The sequence below is a fragment of the Lissotriton vulgaris genome, chromosome 1_1, assembly GCF_964263255.1.
Source record: "Lissotriton vulgaris chromosome 1_1, aLisVul1.2, whole genome shotgun sequence".
Classification (NCBI taxonomy): Eukaryota; Metazoa; Chordata; class Amphibia; order Caudata; family Salamandridae; genus Lissotriton; species Lissotriton vulgaris.
In genome coordinates, this window is record NC_141685.1 from 1,128,797,475 (window position 1) to 1,128,816,992 (window position 19,518).

The 19,518-nt window shown below is 48.5% G+C and overlaps 1 protein-coding gene across 1 annotated transcript in view; it reads left to right on the plus strand.

Moving 5' to 3' along the window:
- Positions 1–18,952, plus strand: part of LOC147748756 (uncharacterized) — a 30,346-nt gene extending 11,394 nt beyond the window's left edge. The window contains exons 4-5 of the mRNA XM_086928405.1: positions 13,354–13,830; positions 18,422–18,952. Coding sequence (XP_086784531.1) covers positions 13,354–13,830; positions 18,422–18,952 — 1,008 coding nt within the window. The remainder of the gene's footprint in view (positions 1–13,353; positions 13,831–18,421) is intronic.
- The last annotated feature ends 566 nt before the right edge of the window (positions 18,953–19,518 follow it).

A 19,518-nucleotide genomic window follows, 5' to 3' on the forward strand; every position in this document is an offset into this window, starting at 1 on the left:
TGCTCTGCAGCTCTGCCTCAGTTATATTAATGGATCTTCCATAACAAGCAGCCAGGTTCTTCATCACATCCGGGGCCCTTCTTTCTTTTAATGACTGCAGGGTGTCCCGGGACTATTAGTGGTTAGAACGCAGAATTGTAATTAACTGGCAAGGATAACACATTATAAAATCAATTGTTTTCTCTCCCAACACCAAGTAGTGGGGTAAGCCTTAATTCATTTACTAAGCTCTGAAAGAACAATCCGGACATACTTTGAATTATTGCATCTGTCCATTCCTATATTATTCATCTGAAGAACCTCAAAAGGGAATTTCAAAGCAATGGCTTGTTTGTGTTTCTTGTCTTAGCAAGCCTGTGTTCAATAAGTCAAAGAGATCACAACACAACTTCCACTTTGTGAATTTTTGCTGCTGTGCTGTGTAGGTCTGCAGACACCTCTAGAATTATTTTTCCAAGGAAGCCAACATAAATATTGCATTTGTGACCATGCTCTCAAGTTATAGTTGTGGCAGGAAAATGTTAAATTGTTAATTTAACAGAGATCCTGATTATATAAATAACTGACAAATTAAGAGTAATGTAGCAAGTACATGAATTCTCCAACAAAACCTGTTGTTCCAAACAAGCTCCTGTAGATCTAAAACATGTGGTACGCAATTCTAGTAAGGGCTGTCAGCTCAATTACACAGGCTAACTGATAAGGGACTTGTGATGTCTCTGCGACTGTATGTAGTGTTGCAGTAACATGAGCAATAGTGGTGGTGCCACCTGGGAATTTAAACAGGAGCCATCAACTTATAGTTCCCCTTAAGGATCAGATAAGGGAATATCAGTCTAGTCTACCCGTCCTTTCATCTCCTTTTCAATTCAATGTCACCAATTTACAGAAAGGAGGGGCAGTAACATGGCTGACTTCAAGGTAACACACTTCTAACACATTTTTTGTTTGTTTTTTAATTTTTTATTGAGCAGAGCACAGGTAAAGTACAATACAAGAAATGGAATTTTGAGAAAAAAAAACAAAAAACCTTAAAAAACTTCTTCATGTTAAGAACTGCGACGAAAGGAAGCTCTTCAACTAAATACAGTCCATAAGCAGTCAAGTTACAGAGTATAAATGCATTATCAATTTACAAGCTATGTGCAAAATACGCAAATTCAAATCTAAAGTGCAAATGCAATTACAGTACACTCCAAACGGAGACAAAAAGTGCCAGTGCATTGGAATTTTCAAATAGTGCAAAATACGCCAAAGAAAGTGCATTTAATAGCTTATCAATTGAACCTGTCGAAAACTTAGGACTGCTACCGTATATTTTTAACTTAATATCAACATTAATCTGGGATGTTTAGCTTATTTAGCTTAACCCCCTCGTAACTTCGAGTCTCCAGATATTTCCAGTTACTTTCAAATCTCCTGATTGCACCCACCCTCTTAGCATAAGCTTTTTCAAAACTCCTTGATCTCCTCATTTTATTAAGCCATTTCAGATGTGATGGAACTTCCTTGGTTTTCCAATTTTGGAGAATTAGGGAACGAGCAATGACACAAGAAATAAATACAAATGTTTCCTCTGCATTTTTAAGGGACCCTCTGTCATTACTTATCCCAAATAGGGCCAACTCTGGCGTGGGCAAAAGTTTTTTACCACCTAAAGCATGGGTACTCACAAACTTTCTCTCGGGGGCCAAATTTACACTGTGGTTTGTGTCCGAGGGCCGCACCAGTGGGGGCGGGGTCAGTGGGGGAGGGGCGGGGCTAGAGCAATTTAAAAAAAAACTGACCATGAGGTTGATCACTGATCCCTGCAGCGGACACCTTCGTCCACTGAGCCACCAGACCTGGCATACATATATCTCTCTCGCTCTCTTTCTCTCTCTGTCTACCTCCCTCCCTCTCCCTCCCTCTCCCTTACTCTGTCCCCCTCCCTCTGTCTCCCTTTCCCTCTCTCACTCCCTCACTCTGTCACTCCCTTTCACTCCCTCACTTTCCCTCTCTCACTCCCTCACTCTGTCACTCCCTTTCCCTCCCTTCCTTTCCCTCTCTCACTCCCTCATTCTGTCTCCCTTTCCCTCTCTCACTCCCTCACTCTGTCTCCCTATCCCTCCCTCACTCCCTCACTCTGTTACTCCCTTTCCCTCCATCCCTTACCCTCCCTCCCTTTCCCTGTATCCATTTCCCTCTCTCACTCCCTCACACTGTCTCCCTTTCCCTCCCTCGCTCTGTCTCCCTTTCCCTCCCTCGCTTTATCTCCCTTTCCCTCCCTTACTCCCTCTCTCTGTCACTTCCTTTCCCTCCCTCACTCTGTCTCCCTTTCCCTCCTTCACTGCTCCCTCTGTCTCCCTTTCCCTCCCTCACTCCCTCCCTCTGTCTCTCTTTCCCGCCCTCCCTCACTGTCACTCCCTTTCCCTCCCTTCCCCTCCTTTTCCCTTCCTCCCTCCCTTTTCCTCCTACCCTTTCCCTCTCTCACTCCCTCACCTGGTCTCCCTTTCCCTCCCTCAAGGTTCATTACGCCACTGGATTTAACAAATATGTATTTTCTCAAAAAGCGCTCCTGCCACATTGATGAAATCGCTTTTGACTGAAACATCATGCTAATAAAGTGGAAATATTTTAATAGAGCAGGTGGACCACTGGTAGAAGTGGGGTCATTGCGGCTCTACAAAAAAAAAATCTGTCTGTCTGCTGTCTACCTAGCTAGATATCTAGTGGGCGCAGGGTTCAAACCTTGCAGTTGGCCAACCCCTTCTGCACACGGCCACAGGTTGCACACAGTGGGGTTGGGTATAGGGCCTGGGCTGCAACCAGCCCTGCACCTAACCTCATCAACAGCCAAGCTGCTGCCAGCAGCCTTGTGTTTTCCACCCACCTATGCCTTTGGGTCAGAAACTCATGAATGTGTCTCCCTCTGCCTGTGGATTTATTTTCACCACACAAAACTTGTGAATCACAATCGATTTGTGAATCATTTATAAAAATGTGCTTGAATCTGGCATCTAAAATGGCAACTTGCAGGTTAAATGATTTGCGTGCAGGCTTTTACAGTTTAATTGTGTGTGACTCACGATTTGCATACCTTTGGCTTGCCATCACCACTTCCCTTAAGTCACAGACTTCTGGGGGTAGCCACCCAAGGCTGTGAATGTTTTTTAAAGAGCATATAAATTGCAAATAATAATCGATTCACAATTTTGACGATGCTGCAATAAAATTCAGATCCCTTTCTCTCCTTTTCCCTTCCTCCCTCCCTTTCCCTCCTTCTTTCTTTTACTCCCTCTCCCGGTCTCCCTTTCCCTTCCATTTGTCTCCTCTGCCATCTTACCCTGCCTCTGTGTCAGCCCGGGCTGAGACAGCTTCGGAGCACACACACACACATAGCCGCACAAGCGCATTTACAGGTCTTTAAAAGACCATTAGCATGTTAATGAGGCTGTGTTGTTGACCTCTTAGCGCCCCTGCAGCTCCACTCTAACTATGGCAGGAATCCCCCGGCCGGCCCCCACAGAGCAGCAGAGTCTCTGAGTCGCGCTGCTGTAACTTAGTTTGCAGACACTCTTTTAAAAAAAAAAAAAATTCAAACACTGGTAATGATGTGTGCAAGGTCCGCGGGCCGCCAGGGAAGGCTTGCCGGGCCGCCACTGGCCCGCGGGCCGTACTATGAGTAACCCTGACCTAAAGGCACCGCCAAGTCTGCGAAAATGGCTTCCCAGAAAGATGTATTCTGGGGACAAGTGAAAACAATATGAAGCCTGGCTCTTAGCTTGGCATCTGAAGCACTTATTCACAACCTCAGGGAACCTTTTCCCAAGTGCCTCCGGAATGCAATACGCCAACCAGCGGGACAAAAAAGCCATTCTCTTGAAATTGGCAGCACGCAAAGATTTATGACCCAACACACTTAAAGTTTCCCAGTCTTTATGTGTAAAATTACATTGTGTTAGGCTGACTATTTTAGCTAGATGACGATCTATCATAACGGCTTGCCCCTCATAGTGAAGCTTCTTATACCAGTTTCCTATCCCGCTGATTTTAGACTCGTACAGGAGTGTTGCCATCTCGCTCGTTGAATCTAGTGAACCACCTATATCTTTCCTTAGGAAGTGAACAATTTGTAAATATTCAAAAAACACAAGTCTGTCAGAATTACATACTCTAGCCAATACTTCTTGACATGTGATAATGCTATTGTGGATAATGAAATGCCTTATCTCCCTAAATCCCAGATTCTCCCAATTTATTATATGGCTGTTTCTAATTTGCAGGCCCAAGCAAGTACACTCTCGTAGACTCAAAAACTTAGAGGCAGGGGAGCCGAGGTTTTTCTTAAAAAAAGACTGTACTCTGAATAAATAATCTTTCAGAGTCTTATATCGTGTCCTTTTTGGGAGCTTTGCAGTTTTTAAAAATACCTGGACTTGAGAGTCAGCCTCCTGTAACATCTTTTCTAAGAAGAAGCAATCACGAATGTTTTTTGCGCCTATCAGGCCTGCCACTATATCGATAAAGGCCGCTTCATAATACGTTTTAACATGTGGCAGAGACAGTCCTCCCTGTTCAGTTGGAAGTTGAATTACGGAAAACTTCACCCTAGGTGCTTTCCCACCCCATACAAAACTTCTAATCATAGTTTCCATGTCCCTGAAAAAGATACAATTCAATTTAATAGGAACATTACAAAACAAGAATATTAATAGGGGAAGGATCAACATCTTAATCAAGGATACCCTGCCAATCAGAGTGAGGGGGAGTAAAAGCCAATGAGCAAAAAGACTCTTAATTTTATTAATCATTCTTCCATAGTTGAGAGAATACAGCTGATTATATTTGCGGGTCACATATATGCCTAAATATCTTATCGGGTCTCGGCTAGCAGCCTGAGCACGTAGACAAGATGGAAAGAGGCTGAGTTTAGTATTTAACGCGAGAACTTCAGTTTTCCTTGGATTTATTTTGTATCCTCCTATTTGTTCATAGGCCTTGAATTCCCTCAAAATACAATCTATATTCTCTTTATTCGGCCTTATATAGAGGATAATGTCGTCTGTGAAAAGCTTGAGCTTCGCCATCCCATGGATAGGGGGGGAAATGGACGGATTATTTCTAATTTTGATCACCAAGGGTTCAATAAAAAAAGTAAAAAGTAGGGGAGATAACGGGCAGCCCTGTCTGGTACCACGATTGACTTTGATAGAACCGGCGTTGTTTGAGTTTATTATAACCTTCGCTGAAGCATCCTGGTAAATATTTTGAAGCATCTTAATCACTTGTTCTGGGAACCCAAACTGCCCCAGAGAATAAAACAGGGTTGACCAGTTCACTAGGTCGAATGCTTTTTCCGCATTGACCATTAGGATGCAAGCAGGGGTTGAATTAATGTTGAAAAAATCCAGAGCCTGGATTAAAAATTCAGTATTTGAGGCCATTGAACGGCCAGCTATAAATCCAGACTGGTCGAAATGTATAACTTGTTGTGCAGCATATACAAAACGGCAAGCCCAGATTTTCATAAGGATCTTATAATCTGAATTTAAAAGGCTAATAGGCCGATAGGAGTTGACATCTTCTGGATTTTTATCTTTTTTGACAAATGATACTATAGTGGCTTCCTTGAAGGATGCAGGTACCAGTCCACCTTGTTTAATATGATTGAATAAATTCTTGAGAGGTATCGATAATTCCTTTATAAAGGTTTTAAAAAACTCAATTGGGAATCCGTCCTGCCCACAAGCCTTCGCCCCTGCTGTGGCTTTTATAGAGTACTATTTCCCCTATACTAATTTCAAGCCCAAGTTCAGAAGCCCGATTGGCCGAGATCTTTGGGATTTCTATGTTCAAGGCTGGTAAAATCACTTTTTTTTAGCAACCCCTCTCTGTACCATCATATTTTTTTTAAAACTCTTCTACTTCATTCCTTGTCCAACGCTATAGTACCCTTCATCCTTCTGAATAACATCTATCACCTTTCCTTGAAAACAAACCAATATTTACTATATGTGCACACTAATCTGATCAGAGAACATTAATCCAATAGCCAACTGAGTCACAAAGAATCTCATGCCACTGGCTCCAGGACATTCTATCCCACAGTGCTGTGGAAACTCTAGATACACACTTTTACAAAACTCATGAACCAATTCTTTTAGCTCCTGTGCTGTTCCTTTAATCTGTACCCAATTAACATCCTTTGCTGGCTCTCCTGAAGGCCATAGCAAGCCTGCCACACACTGAATTCATATGCTATGTGTTTCAACTTTGAAAATCCTTTTTATTCAGAATAAAGACACACTGCCTGGAGTGCTTGAAACGCTTTTTCCGAATTAAATACACATTCTATTGTGGGCAAATCCAAATGAAACACACCCACTCAAATCAATCATAAGTTAACTTCTGAGCATTGCACCGAATTCCTATGTGCCAATTTTCAGAATGCAGTTTGTGTCTGAAGCTGGAAAGCTCTAAGTACCAACCCACTGCCCCTTTTCCCTTTCCAGAACTCCTACCCCCCTTTCATGGAGAGATCGAACACATTAATCGCTACTGAATTACGAGTGTGTATTTCACCTCTCCTAATGTACCTTTAGCATGTGTGTCTGTTCAGCATAAATATACATTACCTTGATTCGTTCCAACACTATTTTCAATTTAAATGTGTATCCCTTCCTTACATTCTTCTCATGTTGTACTCTTCCTATGTCAAAACAAATGTACATTCTTGCCAGGATTTTTGATCAAACCAGAATTTTATTTATTTATCAATTTCTTTATTCTTCAAAATTTAAAGTGTTGTCAGGAGGCGCCAGCTAATCTCCTTCCAATGGGCATCTGCAGAGACCAAATTAAGCTCATTCCAGACATTTTCAAGAAGGGGCCACACTCATAATTTTTCCTGGCAAAGGAATTACAAGTACTTTTCCCAAAGACGATCCTCATACCGTGTCAAACAAAAAAAATCCACACAACACAGCTTGCTGAGGCGAAGCATCCTTACCTCCACACAAAGCTACTTGCTGAAACAAGCATTTCACAAGCACCATCAGCGATGTCGGTCCACAAACCTCATAGCACCCAAACACAACAATCAAACACAAGTCAGCCCGGAGACTGCATCAGAACAAAACAGTCCAAAGACTGCACCAAGACAAGAAGACAGTCCGGAGACTGTACCAAGTTCAAGAAGACAGTCCGGAGACTGTAACAAGTTCAAGAAGAAAGGCTCTAGCCTCAGACCTTTTCAAGGGTAGACCAAATTTCCAGTTGGCCTGGCAGATTGTTCACAAACACTCTGTGTCTTTTAAAGGGGTCCGCAGACCCACCAAGTTCAAACCAAGAGAGCCCGAAGACCGTACCAAGACTCAGCCCGTCAACTCGTGTTGTTCAAGCAAGGGAGTATGAAAACTGCACCAAGATAGTCAGGAAACTGTACAAAGACACAGCCCGCAGGCTTGTGCCATTCAAGAATGGCACAATTTTTCCAAGAATCAAATCACTCACCTGGTGCACTTAGGTCGAGTCAAATTATTCTCCACTGCCAACTCTTCAGACCAAACAATCAGCTCCAAGGTTTCACCTTCTCAGGACCCCAGTCGGTGACCACTAGATGAGGAGTCACCCGATCAGACGGACGGGGCAGCTGCGAGAACCAAGCTAGATCGTGTTTGGTACCCTGATCCACTAACTGACCGGACGCAACCCCGATCCTGCAACCCGTTTCCAAGTGAGTTGGGTCATCTTACGGGGTCCCTGCTTGGGTGCCTTACAACTACCTGCTATGCCTTCCCAAGTAATGAAGAGTTGTCAGACAGTAGAGAATACAAACATACTTTTATTAGCAATACCCTGCAGAGGAGTCCAATATGACCTGCACACTAAGATGTCTGCCAAAGGACTGACCACTCCAACAGTCTACAACACATAATGATTCTTCGCAAGAGCCTCCAACCATTCCTACAGTGGAAAGTTACTGGCCTGGGCTGTGAGAAGGTGGCCTGATATGCAGTGCTCACTATTCTAGTGAACACTATGTATCAGTCCAGCAACCCTTATTGATGATTGGTTGTAAGTCAACCTTATAGACCAGCTATCCTAGTAGCGTGGATACGAGCAGTCTAAGGCTAAAGACTCGAGAGGGCGTGTTAAGCCAGCTGTTATACCACACATATACCCCTTGAACACCAAGTGAAAGGACACCACACAAGTGTTATGAAAATAAACAGATATTTATTAAGAATCACAACAGCCCTGTACTCTTTATGAGGACAGGGTACTAAGCACAAACCAAAACTCTTACAAAAATACTTAAGTTAGCACAGTATATACAAATGCCCGAGGGGCACGGAAAACCATATACTCTGAAAGTGGAATGCGAAATTACTAGCAGGTAAGTACAGTACTAATAGGCTTTGGAATCGCTAGGACTTGACTATAGAATCGTTAGATTACTTCTAGGAGACCCAGGGGACTCGGGTGCAGTGTGTGCACTCTCACGCGAGATGCGGGACAAAGTCTATGGTAGCTAGAAATTGCAAAGTTAGTGTTCTCGGGCGAACCCGACCTGGTAGGGAGAAAACGAAAGTGGATCCTGACCCTTGGATAGTGAGGCTATGCTGGGGCACCGAAATGCCGAAGTTACCTAGCCCAGGGGCTGCAGCTGCATAGGACTCAAAAGACGTCGGGAATCCTCGTTGCCGGACCAGGAGCCTGGAAGAAAGAAGTTGCTGGCAGGCGACCAGTGAAGAAAGTTCGGTGGATCCAAGCCTGGATCGATGGAAGATGACACCTGAAAGCAGAGGGGACCAAGTTCGAGACTACTAGCCAGTAGTCAGTGGGCACCAGGAGGGCACCGGATGGTAGCCACCTCGACAAGGTGAGTGGGTGACGCTGTGCTCGAAGATCTCACGGACCAGGAGGCGTTGTCGGCGACCAGGAAGGAGGAGCGAGCTGTCCCACGGAGATGGAAGCTGTCGGCGTCGCTGGGCCCAGGATTGGGCAACAAAGCCTTGGCAAATTCAAGCCCACGCGGTGGACCTAAAATGGCGTCTGGAGTGGACCAGGAGGGTCCGGGGTGCCTTTCTTAAAGAAGGAAGCAAGGGCCAGTCTGGAGCAACCAGACCAGCAGCAGTGATGTCGTCGGGCGTCGTGAAGAAGGCCACAAGCCAGCCGGCTAGTAGCCACACAGCGCGGTGAGCACGCAAAAGCAGAAGGGCCCCACGCAGATCGTGGAGATGCTGGAGGGCTGATCTTCGGTGCTGGAGCTGCTCAGGGTTGGGGCTTCTCGGACCCCAAAGCACTCACCAGTGGAAGACTCGGTGGGCTTGTTACAAAGAAGTCGTGCAGTCTTGGCGATCATCGGTCCCTCGAGGTCTCGTCGCACTCACGGTTCTCAGCTTTGCTGTAGAGGTGAGTAGAGGTCAGAGGTGCCAGGGAAGCCGGGTCTCGTCGAGCTGGGTCGTCGGATTCGTGAAGAAGGACTTGCAGCAGACCGCAGTGTTCTTAGGATGGTGCCTGCGGATGCAGGGTGACTACTCCTTAGCCACAAGGGAGAATCTTGAAGAAGAAATCTTGATGTCCTTTCGCAGAAAGTCGTGTCTTGATTCCAAAGATGATCTAATTTGAACAGGGGGCCCGCTCCCATCTTTATACTAAAAAAGGGGGGCTGACCCGGTGACTAGGTCCTGCCTATGGGTGGGACTAGGAGGGGGGTGGTTACACCCCTCTGCCATGCCGGACTTCCCCAGGCCAGGGGCTGGTGTGCCCCTGGAACTGGTTCTGACCGGCCTATGCGTAGTGAGCACCGGGGTGCCACTCAGCAGTCACCTTCCTGAAAAGCCCTGCCTACCCAGGATACACAAAACCATGTCTGGGACGGTGCTAGCACCGCCCCGGACAGGAAACCCTTTGTCCAGGCCTCCCTCGCTGGAAGGACTCCCAGCAGCAGGAGGTCAGACTCGTGTCTGTGGTGGCAGCATCCATTTTGTGGAGCTGAGGCTTCAGTTAACTTTAACCGGGGTTCACAGTTACATACATGTCGTGTCCCTCTAGAAGGGTGGAATGCTAACCCCGTCGCCAGAATTGGCGAGGGGTTAGTATTCCAATTCGTATGACACCTTACTCGACATGTTTTGATAAAGCAATACCAAAGTTAGCATTTAACCGCGAGGATTATAATGCCCTTAAGAGTATATGGTATGCGATATCATGGAACAGCTATTAGGACTTGATTCCGCAAGCTGCAGACAGGCTCAGCTCATGCCAGAGCACCATCTCACACGATTCCAAGCACTCTGCCTTCAGGATTGTCAAGGCCTGCCATAGGAGTGACTGATAGGAATCTGTGTGTCCTTTTTAGGGTTAGGTATAGGTATACTACACCTACAGCAAAGGGTGATTACACGACTTTGCCCCAGCTGTCATGCAGCCAGTTGTGTCAAATTTAGGAGGCCAGCCAGGGGTGGCATAATACATGCTGCAGCCCCTGGCAGCCCTGGGTACACCTATGCCCTGAGTTACAGGGTCTGATAAGGTGGCCCAGTACCAATTGGTAAATGCACCTAGGGTACATGTGGTAATTTAGAAAGAGAACAGCCAGGCTGTGGGTCTGATTGGCAGGCCCACAGCCAGAGAAAGTCGTAAACCAGTGAAACAAAAGCAAAAAAATCTGGGTGATCATAGGATTGCAGACCCTACTCTCCTACATGGGCCGAACATGAACAAAGAGGGCACAGATGGATGAGCTACCACCTGCCAGATGGGTAAATGCTATCTGCAACTCAAGGTTACCATCCTGAGCCTCAGTGTCTCCTAGTTTCGGAGCAGACCTACACTCTCGGATAGGTATGCGAGGGCAGAATGGCCTATTCTTTAGTAAGTCGAGAAACAGCCTTGAACAGAATAGAAAATAATAAAGAAATACAGTGTTCTGCTGAAGCTAGCAATACTAAATAATGAGACCTAGTTCGGGCACAGCCTAAGCAGCCTAATAGGGATTACAAAATACAAAATGAAGTCACACTTGCTAACTGAAGCCTGCACATTATGGGAATAACTCAGTATGTTGCATAACGTGAATACAAATGGTGTCTATTTAGCCACATACTGCTAACCTAATAGAGCATGAAACGAGTGCACTGCAGGAATGAGAATTTCAACCCTAACATGCCCTCACACTGTTCACCCTGCAGTCACACAAGCACAATACTCACCCCGCACTCATGTGACACTTCACTCACTTGTCACTCTCACTGCTCACCCTGCAATCTCACTCAAACAAGCACGTCACTCATCATGCATTTATTCATTCCTCCCACTTTGCACTTTCACTTGCACCCAAACTCATATGGTCACATCACTTACCCTGCAGCCACTCCTCTCACCCTACTCTCACAATGCACATCGCTCATGTGCACTTATAAAAGAACTCCCACAGCTAACTGTTCAATGTCATGGGTATACCACTCACCCTGCACTCACACCACGCAAAACAAACACATCACTCACTCTGGAGTCACCGAACTCCCCCTGCACTCCCTCCTCTTACCCTGCACTCACACGGACAACCTATGAGCCTGCACTCTTACAGGCACTGTGTTAACTGTAAAAAACACAGTTGATGGACAGAATGCAGAACAATGTCTTACATTCACCCCAGTACAAAGATCTGGGCCTAAATCCATCGTTTTTTGCACTCCACACCACCCTAGGTCAGACACTGGCTATATGCAAATCAGCCTTGACCCTGCCTCATGGGAACAGTCCAGCCCGAACTACCAAGCCATGTCTTTCCTAGACCGGAATCAAGCATCCAAGGACCGGTTTCTGGCTATCAGCCTTCTTCAGCCTGGATAGCTTGACTCCAGTGATGTGGAGAGCCTGGGACTCACGTCTGAGTATACCCAGCCCACTCGGGGTGAAAATTGCAAAAAACACAGTTGATGGGCAGAATGCAGAACAATGCCTTACATTCACCCCAGTACAAAGATCTGGGCCTAAATCCATCGTTTTTTTGCACTCCACACCACCCTAGGTCAGACACTGGCTATATGCAATTCAGCCTTGACCCTGTGCCTCATGGGAACAGTCCAGCCCGAACTACCAAGCCATGTCTTTCCTAGACCGGAATCAAGCATCCAAGGACCGGTTTCTGACTATCAGCCTTCTTCAGCCTGGATAGCTTGACTCCAGTGATGTGGAGAGCCTGGGACTCACGTCTGAGCATACCCAGCCCACTTGGGGTGAAAATTGCAAAAAGAAATGTGTTAACTGTGCCTGCACACAGGCAGAATGGTCTACCGAAGTCATAGGGACACACCACTCACCCTGCACTAACATCTCTCACCATACACTCACTAGTCACTCTCACAGATCACCCTTCACTCTTGCCGCTCGTCCTGCACTCACACACAGGCACACCACTCACCCTGCATTTACACTGTTCACACCACATTGCACTCAATCCTCTCACCTGACACTCACATGAACCTTCTTCTCGTATTGTATTCATGCAGCTCACTCGACACTCACATTGGTGCAGTTTTAACCCCAAACTCGCACCATTCACGTTGCACTCTACCACACTATTCACCATCACCCAGCAGAAGACAAAAGATACCAGGGTGCAGCAGATGCAGTGGCACCAGAGCCCAGAGGTCAGAGGGGGATATTGACACCTGATTATTGCTGTAGTTCACAGTTCAAACAGGGGACCCACTTTGTTTCTTGCACTTGGGCCAGTGACACACCGGCTATGCCACTGACATCAGCCAGAGATTAAGTATTTGGAAGTGAGGCTTTATGCATTTGTGTTTCGAGTTTAAAATTATAGCTCAACACTGTAATTTTTTCCTCAACTATTGGAGGACTTGTGACGTGAGAACACTGTTGTCACATTTCGCCCTGGGTTTCCCTTGAGAATGAAGAACGAATGAGGAAGAACACCAAACTATATCACCCAGAATGCTTAGGGGTGATGTCCTATCTTTCTTTTTTGACTTTCTTACTTATACTCCTCCTCTGTCTACAGTCCGGTGCTTGTCACCTGACCACAGGAGTAGCTGTGTTGTTTGTTGCAGCCTGAGAGTTCCTTTGGATCTACGAAGAATTCTCTCCCGGTTTTGGATCACATTTTTGCTTCGTTGGGTAACAGTTCAGTCCTTGAAATACTCTCCGTTTCCTAGGACCCTGCCTCGATCGCGCATTGAACGCGCCGGGATCTGAGGCGGGTGGGAAACATCGTCGGATGACGATTGACAAACATTTCCAAAAACGGCCAGCCTCACGGTAAGACGTTGTGACTTGGGGGACCCGGACTCGGGACCCCCTGGCCTACCTATTCATGTGTTTCCTCTTTCTACACAGCATACCGACTCCTGGAAAACCCCTGATGTGGTCAGCTGCCTTCCTGTGCTGGACAGTGAGGGACCCTGTTCCTTTAAATGGGCGGCCCCGGAGCGTGGACCCGCCTTCATCAGCTCGGTAAAACCCTACCCTGAAGCGAGACAGGTGTGTGTTACACCTGGAGGAGGAGAGTGGAGACTGGAGTGCGAGGACGGAGAGGAGCGGAGAAGGAGCGAGGACGGAGAGGAGTGGTGGAAGATCGAGGACGGAGTGGAGCGGACGAAGAGCCAGGACGGAGAGAAGTGGTGGAGGATCGAGGACGGGGTGGAGGAAAGAGAGAGCGACGAGCCGAGCGGGAACAGGCAAGACCAGACCGAACCTGGAGTGGAGAACAGAGGAGTCAGCCCTTCGGAGCAGCGGGACTGCAGCGACACGCCAGGAGGCCACCGAGAAGGCGCATCGCCCAGCCACGCTTCCCCTGAAGTGTGGCTAGGACAGGTACGGTCTCGTTTCCTGGGTTGGGCGAGACGTAATCGGGGCAAACCTCCTTGACCCATAAGGAGCACCGCTGACAAACATCCCCCCCCTCCCTTCACAGTCCCTCACGAATAGCGGGGTAGATAGTCTGCACGCGTGTGTCCTCACCTCCCCTCCCTTACACTTGTTCGGCAGACCAGCCGAGTAATACTGGTTTTCTTTTACTTTTGGTGACACCACCCGGACCCCACGCGACCACGGCGGAAGCACGGACTACGCCTCCCAGAAGACACCGGGAGACGAGACGACGGGGCGGAATACGAGAGGCTGCAGAGGAGGCTGCAAACCCTCTTCCCTTCTACAGGATACCTGTTATAAAGCGGAGACTGTACAAGATAATAAAACCCGCACTACCTAAAACTCCTTTGTCAGTGGATTTGTTTGGCGAACAACCTGAAACCCCACAAGTGGTGGAGAATGCGGGCATAACCGAGGAACCCATCCGGGACACAACGATGGAGGAAATATTACAGGCATTAGTGAAAGGCCAGGAGCAGCTGGGATGGGCGGTTGAACAGCAGCTGGCCGCCGCCCAACTGGACAGAGAGACCTTCAGAACAACAGTTGTGAACCAGCTCGAGGGGATGCGCCCCACAGCCGACCCAGCCAGTAACCCGGTGAGAGAGAGTCGACCACCGGCCACCCCAGCAGGAATATCATTACAGAAGTACGTCTCAGGGGAGGATCCCGACGCGTTCCTCACGAATTTCGAGAGGGTGGCACTGGCATGTGGATGGCCCCTGAATAAATGGCCATTTTGTCTTGCTCCCCTATTGACTGGCGAGGCGCAGGCGGCCTATCAAGTCGCCAACGGTGACGAACAGACCCCATACGGACAGATCAAGGTGATCATTCTAGATCACTTGGGATTGGACGCGGAGGCGTATAGGGTACGCTTCCGCAAGGAGAGAGGGCAACCCGGGGATAACCCGAAAACATTGTTCTTTCGCCTAAAGACTGCAGCAGACAAGTGGCTTGTCCCTTCTACGAGTACAAAGGAAGAAATAATGGATAAGATTTACTTAGAGCAGGTCCTCGAAGCCCTTCCCTTTGGGACAAAGAGGTGGCTCCGACAACACTCCAATTTATCGACCACCCAGGCGATGGAAATGGTGGCCACCTATGTCCGCGCTCAACCCCGCCTGCATACTTCGGAGCCTGAGAAAGCACCCCGGCCAGCGCCCCGGCCGGAACGTAGGTTGGGGGCTCCCCCTGGATTAACCCTGCCAAGACCAATGCCAGCAGAGACCCCACCCTTCCGGGGTCCGCAGTGTTTCGACTGTGGAATGTGGGGCCATATCGCCCGTCTCTGCCCTCAGAAACGACCCCCGGATGAACCCATGAACGTCAGCTTCTTACCCAAGGTGGTCATGTATTCCGCGGAGTTGGGCGGTGCCTATCACGTGAGTGTTACAGTCAACGCTACGGTAGTCAAGACTCTCCTAGACTCGGGCTGCAAGCAGTCAGTGATACAGGGTTGTTTCGTGAAGCCCCGCCAGGTAATGCCAGACGCCTTAGTGTTTATCAAATGTGTACATGGGGACATTAAGGGGTATCCAGTAGCTTACGTCCCCATTGTGGTAGAGGGAAAGGACACTTTGGTAGTAAAGGTCGGAGTAATGGATGCCCTACCTGAAAGTCTTATATTTGGGACAGACAATCCCCACTTCCTTGATCTCTTTAAGGACCGCCTTCAGCAGAACAGGGAGACCGAGACTGCTGCCATCCCTGCCCTGACCTCCCCGGATCCATGGGAGGGCGATAGAAGCTTTTGGTTTGCTCAGGCCAACGATGCCAGCTTACTCAACGCCTGGGAACAAGCCCACCAAGACCTGAACAATCCACAGCCTCGCTATCCTCGCTTCCTGATTAAAGAGGATCTCCTGTATAGACAAGCCAAAGAGGAAGATCCCATGCAGCTGCTTGTACCAACCTGTTTTAGAGAACAAATAATGTTCTACGCTCACACGCATTTGCTTGCAGGCCACATCGGGAGTGAAAAAACCACCCAGAATGTACTAAGGAGCTTCTATTGGCCTGGTATCTACCATGACATTAAGACACACTGTCAGACCTGCGATCTGTGTCAAAGAAAGAACACACAGAGGCCCGCAGCTGTGCCACTCCAACCCCTTCCCATAATCGGAACCCCTTTTGAGAGGGTTGGCATGGACCTCATCGGCCCATTACCCCAGACACGAAAAGGATACAATTATGCACTCGTAATCGTGGACCACGCCACGCGTTTCCCTGAGGCGTTCCCTCTGAAAGCCCCCACTTCCAGGAACATCGCAGATAAATTCCTGGAACTGTTTTCAAGGGTAGGATTCCCCAAGGAAATCCTCACGGACCAGGGGACTCCGTTCATGTCGAGGATCATGAAAGAAGTATGCCTCCTCCTGGGGCTCCACCAGATAAAAACGTCGGTGTATCATCCTCAGACAGATGGCCTGGTGGAGCGATACAACGGTACCCTAAAGTCCATACTGAAGAAAATTTTAACAGTGAACGAAAGTGATTGGGACCTGCTTCTTCCGCTGGCCTTATATGTTATCCGTGGCCAGAAGCAGAGCAGTTTAGGCTGCTCTTCGTTTGAGATGCTATATGGATGACAACCCAGGAGCCTCCTGGACATGACTAGAGAGGTGTGGGAGGCCGAGCCGTCGGGTGAGACCAGAACCCTGTTGGAGTACAGCCAAAACTTAAAGAATAAACTTGGGAAGATACGTGAGCTGGCCTTCGCACACCTGGAAGAGAGTCAAAGGAAGCAACAAGTTCACTACGATAAGGGGAAGAAGTGGAGACAACTACACATTGGCGACTGGGCCCTTGTACTACTACCATCTACCTCCAAGAATTTGCAGAACGAGTGGCAAGGGCCGTACGAAGTCATAGAGATGATAGGGAAAACCACCTATCGCCTACGCCTGAGCAGGAAGAAGTCCCAGATATTTCACATTAACCTCCTAAAAAAATGGCTGGGTACACCCCCGGTGACTTCCAACCTGGCAGACACGGTTGGTGTCAATCAGGAGACCACGCTGGGTGAATTGGTGGTCAATGATGAGCTATATCAGAACGAACAAGAGGGATTACATCAGGTCCTACTCCCTTTTGAACCGATCTTTTCTAACCTACCGGGCATAACACGATTGGCTGAACACCGGATAGAGACACCTGCGGGCGTCACAGTCAAGCAACGCCCGTACCGGATACCAGCAGCGAAGAGAGAAGCTATAAGGAGAGAAGTAGACGAAATGATCCGTTTAGGAGTGGTCCGACCGTCCCGAAGTGAGTGGTCCTCGCCCATCGTGATGGTGCCGAAACCCGACGGCAGTAGCCGCTTCTGTATGGACTTCAGGGCGTTGAACGCGGTATCCTCCTTCGACGCGTACCCCATACCCTGGATAGACGAGCTCATTGAAAAACTGGGAGACTCCAAATATATCAGTACCCTAGACCTGACCAAGGGATACTGGCAGGTACCCCTTCGCGAAGAGGACCGAAAGAAAACCGCTTTCGCAACACCAGACGGGCTGTATGAATTCAATGTTCTCCCGTTCGGTTTACACGGTGCCCCGGCCACATTCCAAAGACTAATGAACAAGGTGTTGCGGGGGCACCAGAAATACAGCTCAGCGTATCTCGACGACATCATTATCTTTAGTCCATCATGGGAGGACCACCTACAACACCTACAGGTCATCCTCCAACAACTGAGAGACGCAGGACTACACGTCAACGCCAAGAAATCCCGGGTTGGGTTTCAGAAGGTCAAGTACCTAGGCTATTTGTTGGGACACGGAGCAATAGAACCGCAGATAGAAAAAGTGAGAGCGATCGCAGAGACACCCTTCCCCAAGAACACAAAAGACATGAGGGCCTTCTTGGGGTTAGTGGGCTACTACAGAAGATTCATCCCCTCCTTTTCTGATGTAGCAGCCCCTTTGATGGATACTTTGCAGAAGCACCGAAAGGGGTACGACTTCCTTAATCCATCGCCTGCTATGTGGAAGGCCTTCCAGACACTAAAACGAGCCATCACAACGAGTCCTGTGTTAACATCACCAGATTTCACAAAACCGTTTATCCTACACACGGATGCCTCAGACTTTGGTATCGGGCCGTGTTATCCCAAGACTCAGGGGAGGGGGGTGAGAAACCAATACTGTATATCAGCCGGAAATTGTTCCCTAGAGAGGTGAAATATCCCACTATCGAGAAAGAGTGTCTCGCCATACGATGGGCGATTGACAAGCTGCACTATTACCTGGAGGGGCATCCGTTCGTTTTATACACTGACCACGCACCCCTGTTATGGATGAGCAGAAACATCTCCAACAACCCACGGGTTATGAGGTGGTTCCTTGCCCTGCAACCATTCCGGTTCCAGGTCAGCCACAAAAAGGGAAGTGACAACATCAACGCGGATTTCCTGTCCAGATTTCCTCTCCCCGATCGGGAGAATCCTAGGGGGGAGGTGTGTGACGTGGGGGACCCGGACTCGGGACCCCCTGGCCTACCTATTCATGTGTTTCCTCTTTCTACACAGCATACCGACTCCTGGAAAACCCCTGATGTGGTCAGCTGCCTTCCCGTGCTGGACAGTGAGGGACCCTGTTCCTTTAAATGGGCGGCCCCGGAGCGCGAACCCGCCTTCATCAGCTCGGTAAAACCCTACCCTGAAGCGAGACAGGTGTGTGTTACACATGGAGGAGGAGAGTGGAGACTGGAGTGCGAGGACGGAGAGGAGCGGAGAAGGAGCGAGGACGGAGAGGAGTGGTGGAAGATCGAGGACGGAGTGGAGCGGACGAAGAGCCAGGACGGAGAGGAGTGGTGGAGGATCGAGGACGGGGTGGAGGAAAGAGAGAGCGACGAGCCGAGCGGGAACAGGCAAGACCAGACCGAACCTGGAGCGGAGAACAGAGGAGTCAGCCCTTCGGAGCAGCGGGACTGCAGCGACACGCCAGGAGGCCACCGAGAAGGCGCATCGCCCAGCCACGCTTCCCGGGAAGTGTGGCTAGGACAGGTACGGTCTCGTTTCCTGGGTTGGGCGGGACGTAATCGGGGCAAACCCCCTTGACCCATAAGGAGCACCGCTGACAAACATCCCCCCCCTCCCTTCACAGTCCCTCACGAATAGCGGGGTAGATAGTCTGCACGTGTCCTCACCTCCCTCCCTTACACTTGTTCGGCAGACCAGCCGAGTAATACTGGTTTTCTTTAACTTTTGGTGACACCACCCGGATCCCACGCGACCACGGCGGAAGCACGGACTACGCCTCCCAGAAGACACCGGGAGACAAGACGACAGGGCGGAATACGAGAGGCTGCAGAGGAGGCTGCAAACCCTCTTCCCTTCTGCAGGATACCTGTTATAAAGCGGAGACTGTACAAGATAATAAAACCTGCACTACCTAAAACTCCTTTGTCAGTGGATTTGTTTGGCGAACAACCTGAAACCCCACAGACGTATTGTTCCATTTTCGCGTATCTACGCACAGACTACAAAAGAAAGAGCGACTGCTCGCGAGCGTGTTGGAACAAGAGAAGATATTTCCTTCAAGGTCTTTTGAGGTTGTTTGCTTCTTGACATGAACATTTCAAGTAGCGCGGATTATTTTTGTTTTGGAATGAACTTTGCTTACT